At 39.6% G+C, this 13,528-nt stretch overlaps 1 protein-coding gene across 3 annotated transcripts in view; it reads right to left on the reverse strand.

Annotated features, from left to right (window-relative positions):
• samd4a (sterile alpha motif domain containing 4A) overlaps positions 1 to 13,528 on the reverse strand; it is a 72,323-nt gene that overhangs the window by 50,174 nt on the left and 8,621 nt on the right. For all 3 annotated transcript variants that reach the window (XM_088334159.1, XM_088334157.1, XM_088334158.1), the window contains one exon: positions 8,329 to 8,981. In XM_088334159.1, coding sequence (XP_088190285.1) covers positions 8,329 to 8,524 — 196 coding nt within the window. In that variant the 5' untranslated portion in view covers positions 8,525 to 8,981. The remainder of the gene's footprint in view (positions 1 to 8,328; positions 8,982 to 13,528) is intronic.

A 13,528-nucleotide genomic window follows, 5' to 3' on the forward strand; every position in this document is an offset into this window, starting at 1 on the left:
AGAATATCAACAGTAGCCAAGCTGGTTTTCTGTCCATGCACAAACAACCGACAAAAAGGCCCTTTAGTGTAGAAATACCAAGAAAGAGAACGCCTTATTTCATTTTCCCCTCTGGTCATTTTGGCAGGCTGTATGTCCCCATTCCTGAGGTTCAGTAGGAGTTCACAGAACTAGCTGTCAATTTCCAGAAATAAACTGTTTGCTCATGCATGGGTGCTATGAAATACTTTGGTGTCCAAAAGAGAGGAGAGTTTTCTGACGAATGCCCACACTTTAAGTAGGCCCAGCACAAAAATTCTGTGGCCAAATCATTGGACCATGTACAGAACTCACTCACACAAACGTATCAACACTACCACTACTCCAATGACAAGCAACAGAAAAAAATTGAGGACCCTTTATAGATGCTACAGGTTTGTGAAATTGAATGCCATTTAGTGGTGAGCAAATGATCTATTTTGCTGCAGATACTCTAAATAAAAAAACATTTGCAAATGTATTAATTGGCTTCTAACTTTCAAAATGTATTCTCTCTGAGAAACACTTCAAACGGAAGGCTTTCTGTTTTGTCATTTAGATAGATAGATAGATAGATAGATAGATAGATACTTTGTTCATCCCCGAAGGGAAATTCACATTTCCAGCAGAATCCCTGAGCTGAGAACAATCGAGAACAATCGAAAATAACACGGGAGCTGCTGGAGTGGCTGCCATTCGTGACGGCGCCGGAAGAAAATAGATAGAACTAAATCAAATACTGACTTAAAAATGTATTTTAAGTGTAAAACCTAACATTGTATTACCGTATTTTCCGCACTATAAGGCGCACCTAAAAGCCTTTATTTTTTTCAAAAACTGACCATGCGCCTTATAATACAGTGCGCCTTATATATGGATCAATATTAAGTCGCAAAGTCTTGCAACTAAGGCAAGCAGCCGCCGACTAGATTTTCCCCCGAAGGCCAAGTGGTCCGCGGTGTATGCTGGGATACATATGCCGGCGTTTATTTCCCAGCCAATGTGTCAATCATCATTTGTATCGATCACTATTGGCTAAAGTTATTCGGAGGTAAAGGAGGCGGATCCTTTTTATCATTTACAGGCTCGCATAGGCTAAAGGGGCAAAACAAAGCCTGCAATTGGCCGAAAAAGATGAATGTGAATAGCAAGTTTGGTTGTCTACGGCATAGATAAAACATGTTTTACTAATCTGTATTTGTAAATATTTTACTTTCCTGGATTTACTACACTCACGGATATAAGACGACCATGGTTGCACATTATTATTGACCGCAACGACTTCGGTGAGCTACTCCGGCTATATATTTTCCCAGTATCTTGTTTCAGAGTGATCTCGATGTTTCTGTGATGGGTCTTTTTTTAAATTAAACTCAATTCCAAGTGTTTATTGTCATATGCACAGTAAAGTTGCGAGCGAAAAAGAAAATAGAAACTAAGGAATGGTTGGCATTTTTTGAATTCCAAGACTTTAACCTTCCGAATGATATTTGGAACGATGCATTTGAGTGACATCGTACAGACACTGTTTCCGTATATGTCTGAGACACGTATTTGCTTCTTTGCAAGCTTTCGGAATGTTAAAGGGGTAATAAGTTTGACTGAACTATCTGACTGTTTTGTCGACGTTCCCATTGTAGCGCGTTATAATCCGGTGCGCCTTATGTATGTAAGATATAGGACCAAAAACTATTTTTTGGGGGTGCGCCCTATAACCCGGTGCGCCCTATAGTGCGGAAAATACGGTACATTTAGCTAAATATTAATTACAGTGAGGCCATTATAAAAAATGAAAATTGCATTAGTAAGGACATCTTATGTACTACTCTGACATTGCATGACATTATTGAGACACTTGCCCAAATGAAGGCAGAATCCGCTCCTCTTTCCTCACCTTAACCCAGAACACCCATCAAACTATTGCAGAGTCCTGAGTCAACAGTGCTCCGACCTGTCCACATTCCTAGAAAGTAGGAAAGCGCCATAATAATTGGGCCAATATTTATCAGATCAATAGTATCAAAAAAAGAGAGTTATCAGACCAATAGGAAAACATTTGAAATTGCACTATAATACTCAAACAGCGGACACTGCTTGTTAATAAGACTCAAAGCATATATGTTTCTAAATGGTTAATGGTCTGCATTTATATGGCGCTTTTCAAGTCAATGAAGACCTCCCAAAGCGCTTTACATTGTGCTTCACACTTACCCATTCAGACAGACTCACACACCAATAGGGAGTCAGCCATGCAGGGCGCCTTCCCGCTTATTGGGGGCATTAGGGATTCAGTGTCTTGCCCAAGGACACTTCTACATATAACACGGACGGGCCGGGAATAAAACCTGCGACCTTTTGATCCCAAGGCGAGCGCTCTACCTGCATAGTAGTAGTACTACTTGACGTTTCTGTAATGTGTGTGAAGTATTTAAGAGCTCAGCCATTAAATGTTGCACAGAGCTTTATTGACCCCGACATCCAAGCTTAGGATGCGTACAGCTCCATTGTGAAAATGTGGATTTCTGAACTACAGTAAGTTTTGGATTGTTATCACCTACGAGCAGAGCATGGGGATGATAATCTTTTTTAGTAAGTAATATATATATATATATATATATATATATATATATATATATATATTATACATATATACATTGGAGTTTAGATACGAACACCATCTTTCAAAGACAGTCAGAAAGGTTAGCCTATATGAAAGAAATGCCAAAAACAGATGACTCAGCACTTTTTGTTTTGTTGACTTAGCATTTTTCCCCAGAAAGACATTCAATGCTCAGATGCGGGAACAACATTGATTACAACACCATATTTTACAGGCAGTCAGGTAAGTTACCCTAGGAGTGACAAATGCAGAAAAGGCTGACTCAGCACCTTTGGGTTTGTTGATTCAGCATTTCTTCCCAGAAAGACGTTGAACTCACCCAGGCCAGAACAACAATGAATATAAATACCATCTTTTATGGGCACTTACGTAGGTAACCTTACATATGAAAACTACCAAAATAGAATCACAATCTTTCGCAAACATTCAGATAGGCCACAGGCCAAAAACGGACTCATCACTTTTGGTTTTGTTGACTAAAAAGTTTTTCCAGAAAGAATTTACCCTCTTCCAGGCCAGAACAACATTCAACGTCAAGACAATGTCTTGCAGACGGTTGAAAAAGTTGTAAAAAAAAAAATGCCCCAAAAAGTGGACTTTTGGTTTTGCTGGCTCAGCTTTTTTTCCAGAATGACATTCCACTTTCCCAGAAAAGAACAACATTGAAAATCAACACCATCCTTTTCAGGCCGTCGGTTAGGTTACCCGAGATGTAAAAAGAAAAAAAAGAAGAAGCTGAATCAGCATTTTGGGTTTTGCTGACATAGCAGCTTTCCCAGAAAGACATTCTATTCTTTCAGGACAGGATACATTTGGCCAGGATCCCAATATTTAACAAGCAATTCGGTTGGTCACACTAGAGGTAAATGACCCTGTCAAAAAGGTAAATCTCACCCAAACATTTGTTCCACGTTTCCACGCGGGTTTTTCTCTTTTGGCGCACAGCCATTCAAGTTTTTTGAATGTTTTTATATCACACTGTGTCTCAACTCTATGGGGTTCATTCAGTGGCTAGCTATGTACAGTATTTGACACTTAAGCCTTTAGTAGCGCTCTGTCTGAATCAATCCAACCCTTTATAACTATTCAATTGCTGTAAAGCCATCATTACAGCTTCAACACAAATAAAAATCATCAATAATAACCTCATACAACAATTCTAATATTATCTAGAAATATTGACATATTTTACTCACCAAAAAACATTTTTATTCATGCACAAAATCCATCCTCCTATCAAGATTTGTATCTCTCTGTTGCTTGAATGCTTGTCTTGGGCAAAATTAGTTATTCTGCAGCCCCCCAAGTGTGTTTTAAGTTGGATAAAGGCAGCCCAGTTAGAGTTGACACTAAATCTAAGCTGTATATTTACATTAGACTGCCATTTTAGAGAATTACAAATTGTTCACTAACCGTATGATACTTTATTCACCAGTTAAGTTCATGTTGAAATGACAGAAAAGGATCCATCCATCCTGCCCGCAATTTAGACAAAGTAAAGTCTCCAACGAACTCTGAAGACTTTGATACAATATCTAAAATGGCACAAGGATGTCATCATTTGGTGGTTGTGGATCAAGAAAGTTGTTTTCAAGCTTGAAATGTACTGTTGAGCATAGAGGTGGAACAACTAATTTAGTAATCAACAAATACTAATGATCTAAACAACAATCTACAATAAAAGCTTCCGATTAAAGGTGCGCAGAATCTGTAAAAGAATGATAACTGATAACTTACCCAACATATAATCACATATGACCAGGGATCTTTAAAAATCACATTTGTATACCATCCAATACTACTGCTTAGCGCGTAGACTACCACTTTTCACCTACAGCTTTTTTTTTTAATTTACAGCTATTTCGAATTAAAACATTCATTAAAAAAAAAAAAAAAAACTCGACTCTATCCTATTATGTTTGTCCACGGCTACTTTTGAAGCGAGACTGTGTCTCTTAGCATAAATAAAACATTCCAATGATCACATTAGATTTACGTTTTTTTTAAATGTACGCTACTTTCAGAATTGAACAAGCAAATGTTGTTTTTGTTTCTTAATTATCTGGAGACAGATTGTGTTTTGCGCTCAAAAATAGAGCGCCCCTACGAAGGGCTGCACAATTAACCAAAATCGATATTGCCATGTGACGTAACGCGATTGCATAATCGTAAGAGACTTAGTTTTTTTGAAGGATTCATAGTTCCATGTCTTAGTTATGGAGAATTGTCAAGGTCGGGTTTTAACAGCGCCGGTTAATCGGAAGCAAGTTTTAATAGGACTAGCCAATTAAGGCAAGGCAAAGTTTGCAAGCAGTCTGTCCGTAACTGTAATAGGCTGGTGTATGATGTCAGTCAAATAGCTGGGGCAAGTGGCCAAGCTGCATAACTGGCCACCAAAACAAATGCAACTACTAGTAGTTTTAGCGGCTCGTTACTTTGAGAATAAAGTCATTAATTAAATCGAACTCTAAGAAAAGTCAGAAGAGCCCAGAAGAGCAATTCTCTGTGGATTGTTATCACATCTGGGTATCCAATGAGGCTGTGTCAAGAGGGAAAGGAATAGAAAGGCTACTGTCCATTGTATAGTTAACGCTAGGCTACCAACACTCTCAAGCTACCCCTGCCAGATACATTACGCATGTAATGGAAGACCTGGAGCTACAACACGTGGGAAACCACTACATTTGTGACTCTTGTATTTTAATCACCACAAAGACCTGGGTCAATCCAAGGATCCCAGATGCTAGCGTGCAGCTTGCCGGCCTCTTTCTATATCTCTATATCGCTTTCTTACACGGAAAGGCGAAGACTTCTAAATGTATTGTACTATTGTGTAATGACAATTAAGAGTCAATGAAGTCTGTGTTCTGTGTTTCTATTTGTAGATCGAGAGTTCAGACTCTTTTGCAGTCGTTTTTATTATTAGTTACTGATATCTAATAAATAAATAGTTTCTACTATGCTGGCTTTGACTAACGCGGGACTTTTCTGAAATACAACCCCCACGAAAACCGAGGCATTACTGTATTGAAATACCAAACTAACAATTTATCCTGATGCCATTAGGTCAATTGACAACTTTCATTCCTGATGCATCCTTTCTAGGCCAAGCCGCAAAACTTCAAGTTATTCCTGGGAGGTGTATGTGAGTGGTATAATTATAAAAAGGTCAGTCTGAATTGCTACTGAGGGAGAAACTTAACAAGCTTTTTCATGTGTTCTAGTCTCTGTACTGCTATTCCCGATAAGCCTCTATTACACAATGCTTATTTGTATTCATGCACACTCGCCACATGAAGTTTTGTCGAAGCGAGTTGCTAATGCATGTAAAATTTAGAGTGGATCACGTCCAAATTTCCTTCCATGTACTCCATTCGATAAAATCCTATTTCTGTGTGGCTAAGGACAGAGGCGCTTTATCATGTTATGTCACTGAAGTAATAATGTCCGCTTTCTCCAAAAACACAGTGTGAGGCAGCAGATGTGTAGTGCAGATGTTGTCATAGGAACGAAACCAGCTCTACGATGCAGCTGCAGTAACACTTCCTTTAATTTTTTATGAGACACGAAAGTTGCCAGGGTTGGTTTCCATGACTACGCTTTGGTCTGGTTCAACAACACTCAACTAGAGCTTGGGGGCCACTGGGACAATTCTTTTACTGACATAGGGGTAAGTTTACACGCAGGGAATATGGAGACCCTCGCTATGTCACGCTTCAGTTATTGCTGGTTCATTGCTTTGCTGACTTTGAATTGAGTTGTCTTTATTGTCATTGATATCAATGTATTGTGCAGTGTTGGAGCAGACAGCACACAGCAAATAGTATCACAGGGGCAGGTTATGGAGGCCTTTGGGTGTTGGATGGGCACAGCTGTCCATGCGTGTAACAGTGATAGGCTTGTGTATGCTGTCACTCAAACAGCGGGGCAGGCGCAAAAGTCAATGTGCTCCCCCAAAACAAAATGGGAAGGGACAGCTAGTAGCTTTAGCAGATCATTACATTGAAAAGACATGTATCAATTGAATCGGACTATGAGGAAAGTCAGAAGAGCGCAATGAAATAGTGATCACCAGCAGCTGCTCCGTGGATTGTTATTGTGTGTGTGTGTAAGAGGCCAAGGCAGCGTTGGGAGATAAAGCAAAAGCAGGGCTGCAGGTCTGGCCTACTGCAATGGCTAGGCTAAGAAGGAAAAGCTTCTAAGAGAAAAGTAGAAAATTACACGTGCTGAAGGTTGAAACAAAGGACTCATTTACAATCACATGCAGAAGGTAAATAGCCAATGCTCACAGACACCACTAGGACATTCTGATTTAGCCAAATTGTCATTCGATAATCTGTAGTAGGAAAAGATGTCCAAATATCGATTTTGTCGATACTAAGCAAGTCCTTGGATCTGATCGATACGATTGTCCTGAGATCAATACTTTACTCTTCCATTTATCTCCTCAAAGAGATGCTTTTATGTGTAGTTAGTAGGGCTTCACGATAAATCAAATCGATATCGCGATGTGACGGAGTGCGATAGTGTAACTGCAAAACACTGCTTTTTTTCAAGGATTTCTAGTTCCAGTTTTATATTGGAGTGATGGAGCGTTTGGCCAACAAGATTTGTCACATTTCGTGGTTGTACAGCGCCGGACAATCAGAAGCAGGTTTCAATGGCACCAACCAATACACGACTTCCATAGGCTTGTATAAAATGCCAATCAGTCAAACAGACTTTGCACGAAGGACCACCAAAACAAATGCCTCAGCTTGTAGCATTAGTGGCTCGTTAAAGTGAAAATAAGTTCATGAATTATATCGGACTCTGAGGAAATTCAGAAAATCGCAAAGAAAAGTTGATCACCAGCGGGTGCTCCCTGGATTTTTATCACGTCCGAGAATGACTGAGGCGGCATCAGAAGGGAAAAGTAACAGGTAGGCTGACAACTCTTAAGCCACCACTGCCGAACGCGTCCTTCTCTCGCCCATCTTTAGCTACTCTCCAAGTGTATGCCTGTTTAAAATGACTGACAGGCACAGTTTTAGCACCTCTCCTCTTACATCTCCTTCCTGGCCTGCTGCTGCATCTTGCCTGCCAGGCAGAAGAGAGGGCCAAATCTACGTGCGCATCCTTGTCAGGAGCTAAATAGGACAGAGGGATAAGGGTAAAGCAGCGCAATTTGGACAACAGAAAAGGACAATGCCGGGTGTTATTTGTGTGGTAAAGTGGTTCGCTACTGTGGTAAATTTACATAAACTCATGAAAAAAAGAGATCAATGAGCAGCAAACAAAAATGTAAACATGTTACCGTTCTTGAAGAAAATCCTGTAAATGTAAATCCATTGTCAAAAGGGCTTGATGTTACATTGCTGATTTTTTGGTTTGACTCTCTTTTGCTCTGTAACAGTTGTTTAAGTAAAAGTATTTAATATTTTATACTGTTAAGGTTTTTAGGAAGGTATTGTTGACATTATTATATTTGTATTTTTGTTAAATTGCTGCTTTTTAATTTGACCCTCTAGGCTTTGGTTCTGAAACAATTGTAATAGAAATATTTCTTTTTTTAATATATATATTGCTAACATTTGAATTGTAGTTATTTAATAAAATGTGAACACTTTTAGTGCCTAAAATCGTTGTGCTGTGTTTATCGTAAATATATTTTTTGTTGTTGTTTAGTTCTGAAAAGCTTGCTGACCAACCTGGATTGTTGGCATCTGCCTCCAGAATTTGCAGTTCTGTGCACTCTGCAAGGGAGTGCTCCAGACAGAGCTGCAGAAAACGAGCCTGGGTCCGACTCACTCTCTTCAGCAAAGACAGCAGAGCCACTGTTTGCTCACACTCATTCCATCCTTTGAACCAGCTGGCAAGTATGCCCACCTGATCGCGAAACATCATGGTCTGGAGATCGGGCAGCAGGGAGACACCGGTGCTGATGGGTTTCCCAAAGCACTTTTGGTTTGGGCGGGAAAGTTGGGGGAATTGGGACTCACAGTGAGATCGTCCTTAAAGTTTCCAACTACGTTCTGGATAAAAATGAGGAAGGTTATTTGGATATTCGATTGTTGGTTGGATTCAGATGAAGATGCGTGAGGCCATTCTCAGCTATGGCATCAGCAAGATGATGGTCTTGTTGGTGCCAAGGTGTCGTTCCACAAAGTATTCCTTTGGAAGGAGATTTGTTCTCCAACGAGAAGATGATGATGCTCCTCTCAATGCTGGCTGTTATAACTTGCGCTCAGCTAATTACTCACCCACAGAGGGATTTATATTTGATGAGTCAACGTTCCACCTCCAAATATGTCTCATCAGCATCTGCATCACTGGTATATTCTTAAAGGAACCACTTGCGGGCCTGTAGGTTAGAAAAAAAAGAAAAGTTAGGTCACAATATCGTCATATGAGCCCTACCCAAGTTTCCATAAAAACGTAACGGAGGCCCTTTTGCTTCAGCCTTCAACACTTTGGAACCTAGCTGCTCTAAAGGGGCATTTATAGGTCGCCTCCTCGCCGTCGCCCATGCCTTTAAGCTCGTGGTATTCATTGCTGGGACAAAAATAAATTATTTTCGCTTCTGGTATCCACCCATTCCTAAAAATACAGCAGTCTGTCGGCTACTCCCGGCGCTGCATCCCAGAATGACCCACAGGAAGGACGTCGGTCGGTTTTGCTACAAAACGCAGGCAGGCGTATGCTTGGGAATGCGCACGCGTGCGGGCTGAAGTAACTTTGGCTGTTTTGTTTTAAAAGAGGGAATTGTTTTCTAAACAGTGTTTGGAGTAATATATTACAAAGTAACACATTCCTGGAACACAAATACTTTTTTTCCATAACAAATACTACGATGTGTTATTGATAAACATTTGTAAATCAAATGTGGTTACTCCATTACTTCTTAAAACAGTATACGAATTTCAACACCATCTAATCGGTACCCGTTTCCCCCCTCGCTAGGCCGGATTGATGAACCATTAGTCTGCCAGCATCCCATCCCTAATCACGTCGTCAAAGTGGAGTTGGCATGTTTATATGGCCTTACAAAATAAAATACACTTACTGTGACATGAGTGCAAGAATTTTTCCCTACTGATATATTCTCCTCCATATATACTCGCATCTGAGCTGATTTTACAACTATAAAATAAAATTCTGAACTTAAGGGGTCGGCTTAAATGCACAAATTGGTAGTGTGTCACCAGAAGCGAATGGTAAGCAGCGCGTGGAGGAGGGAGCGTGGGAAAAGAGGAACAACAAACTAACGGAAACTAAAAGGTGCAAATGTAAGCACAGACTTTACGGTATCCATGATCTAAATGTATGTTTTTTTTTATTAGTAAAATAATTTGTGCAATATGGCATGCCTGGAAAAAACCCCCATCTTAGACAGTACTCGGGAGGAAATCTTTGAGTGGTTTGAAGCTAATAGACAATATGAATATGGAATGTCTCAGCTAAGTGTTCGTTGCAATCTCTCGGGATTACACAAGAAATATGAAGGCTTTACCGCTTCCACGGGTTGGCGTACATCTTTTCTTCTTTTTCTTTTATTATAAGTCTATTTTAAGCAATTTTAGGTGGTCGGCTTCAATGCAAGCTTATACAGTAATTTTCAACGAGATAGTAATTTTCTGAGTAACTTGCTTTTTAAATGTCAGTAATTCAGGGGTGAAGCGATTACTTTTTAAATGAAGTAGAAATTAACCGTTACTGATTACTTTTTTTTTTCAGTAACGCTCCAACACTGCTTCTAAACATTTACTTTGGCTTGTGTGGAGGCAAAGAAGCTGCTGTGTTTGGAGGCGCGTAGGCGAGGAGCTGACAGTGGCCACAAGCTAGTAGTCCTTTTCTAAACCTGTCACTTTGCTTCATCAGCACACCAAGGAGTGACCACCGAGAGTGTGAGTGTGTGTGCATGTAACTGTATGGAGGACTCATCCTGCCATAAGCAGAAATAAATGTATAAATAAATAACCTACAAATATATTCCGTAAGAAATAAATGAACGCATGAAAAAAATCCAGTAATACCTAAATATAAGACAAAAATTCTACTTATTCATCTATGGATTTTGTCAATTAGTAATTTATTTATTTCACTATTTTTTTTTTCATGTACAGCATTTTGTCGTATATCGTCATTGTACATCGTCATTATATATCGTCGTTGTATATAGTCTTTGTATTTTGTCGTTGTACAAAGACACCTCGCTTCTTTGCGCTCCAGTTATCGCTGGTTCACTGCTCAGTGGATTTTCATCGTGCATTGAGTGCTGCATTCGTCTTGGCTAAACAGAGAAAGATGCTTTCTATCGCCAACAAACAGACCTCTCCATCCGCTAAACCTGCTCAAAAGCCATGTCCTGCTCCCTAGTAGCTCCCTGTAGGACACAACCGGAAGGGAAATGCAGTTTTTTCACAAAGGCCCTGTAATGTATCATCTTAAGTATAGTGGATCATGTCCTAAATCCATAGTTAGAACAGCAAAATGATTTTAAAAATCATAATTTGACAGTACAGAAGTTATTTATAAAAACATTTAAAAAAATAATAATAATAGTTTTGTTTCTTAAACAAATATTTGAGCCCTTAAATTGGGCTTGTTCTTGAGTAAGGTAATGAAAATTAACTTGATAAATGAATAAATAAAGGTTTTTATTTGGCGGACTTTCACGTTTCACGGGAGGTTCTGCCCCCCATTAACCGTGATAACGGATTACTGTATTTCATCGTTGTATTTTGTCATTGTATTACTTTGTTATATTCCTGCGATGTGTTTCGGTGTTGTACTTCAGCGCTGTATTTTGCCGATGAATTTTGCAGATGAATTTTTTTCAATGTATATTGTCACAACCAATTGTTGTTCAAATAAGAGGGCATATCAGTGATGATCTACCAATAGGTGAAAAGCTCAGCAAATTTGACCTACCCCCTTGAATAAGATGTTGTGACAAAATTCAACAAGACAAACTACAACAACAAAAATATTTCAATGACAAAATGAATGACAAAATGCATCAAAATACAATATGAATAACTTGCATTTCTGTCATATATTATGGGAATATGTGATTTATTTATGTGTTCATTCATTTATATGGTATATATTTGTAGGTATCTTTTTATTGATCCATTTATTTCTCGTATGACAGTATCTGTCCTTCATATAGTTGATGAATAAAGACAAATAGTATTTAACTACTAGATAGCGGCCAACATTACCTCCTTGATTCCTAAATTTGTGGGTTATCAAGCATTATCTAATGTATATAGCAGGGGTAGGGAACCTATGGCTCGGGAGCCATATATGGCTCTTTTCATGAGTACATATGGCTCCGAAATAAAATGTGACAATTGCACATCTCTCTGTAGCAATCCAAAGTCAAGTGATTTCATCCCGATTTTGGTACATATAAAGCTGAGGGGGGTGAGGGTCAAACAGAGTTGCTGGATACAACCGGAATGTTTGATGTTTGATCTTACATTACACATAGTCCAGTGTTTTTTCCGAATTGCTCATTGTGCATGTTTTTCCGAGTAGAGGACAGTGCTGTATTGCTTCTTTCTGCCGCTACCGGCGTGTGGCGCAGTGAGAGCTCACCTAGCATCCACCCCGAAGAGGAAATCCGCTTCCTCTTCCGAGTTCATGAGTAAACATTCTATACTGTATCTCCAGCACGCTAATACCTTTGACATTTTTATTGTTTAACATCTTATGCATCCGGGCAGCATGTCGGCGCAGTGGTTAGCGCGTGTGCGGCACAGTTCTGAGGTCGTGGGAACCTCCTGCGTGGGTTCAAATCCAGCTCCCGGCCTTACTGTGCGGAGTTTGTATGCTCTCCCCGTGCTTGCGTGGGTTTCCTCCGGGCACTCCGGTTTCCTCCCACATTCCAAAAACATGCATTTCAGGTGAATTGGCCGGTCCAAATTGTCCCTAGGTGTGAATGAGCGAGTGAGTTGTCTGTTCCCGTGTGCCCTGCGACTGGCTGGCAACCAGTTCAGGGTGTCCTCTGCCCAATGCCCGATGATTGCTGGGACGGGCTCCAGCACCCCTGTGACCCTACTGAGGAGAAGCGGTGCAGCTGATGAGATGAGATCTTGTGCATCCATTCAATATGGTTGGTATCAAGTGTAAAGAAGAGGCAAGTCATTTCATTTGAAATGAAAGTGGAATATGAAAGCTTCCACGGAGGCGAAAGTCACCTAACTCTTGAAGCCCATCTTCCAAAAGTAAGTTAAACTTCTCTTTATTTATCTTTATAGAGCATATTATTTCATTGCATATATTTTTAATACAAAACACTTACTTATAAAAGTCTTCAACATACGTATATAAACCTTAGACAAACTTATATAAATCTTAAACATACATTCCATACAAAATATATAGCACTGAAGCAACTTAGGGACAAATTAAACTTACGATCGTCTGGAACGTATTTCGTTCGTAAGTAGGGGAGCGTCTGTAGTTTTTAATTTACACATTTACTTCTACTTATGGCAGCATTGGTTCTCCAAATACTTGATGAATACTTAAAGGACTCAACTACTGGGTAATGGCCCACTTTACCTCCACGACTTCATTCTCAAGTTTGATGGTTATCAATCATACTCGACTTGTATATAGCATGCCAAAATTGTGAATATTTTGTGTCTGATGCAAAATACCCCAACAGGTCGCAAACATGTTCAAACTTATCTTTGAGTTCATTGTATATCGTCGATGTGATTCGATGTTGTCTTTCATTGATGTGTCCTGTCGTTGCATTACGTCGATGTATTTCCTCGATGTATTTCGTCGTATATCAGTGTTGTGATTTACTGTTGTCATTCATCTACGTATTTTGTCAATGCATTACGTCAATGTATTTCGTCGATGTATTTTTTAAGTATTCCTTCGTTGTAT

This window comes from Urocampus carinirostris, chromosome 4 (assembly GCF_059441175.1).
Source record: "Urocampus carinirostris isolate Australia breed hairy pipefish chromosome 4, RoL_Ucar_1.0, whole genome shotgun sequence".
Taxonomy (NCBI): domain Eukaryota; kingdom Metazoa; phylum Chordata; class Actinopteri; order Syngnathiformes; family Syngnathidae; genus Urocampus; species Urocampus carinirostris.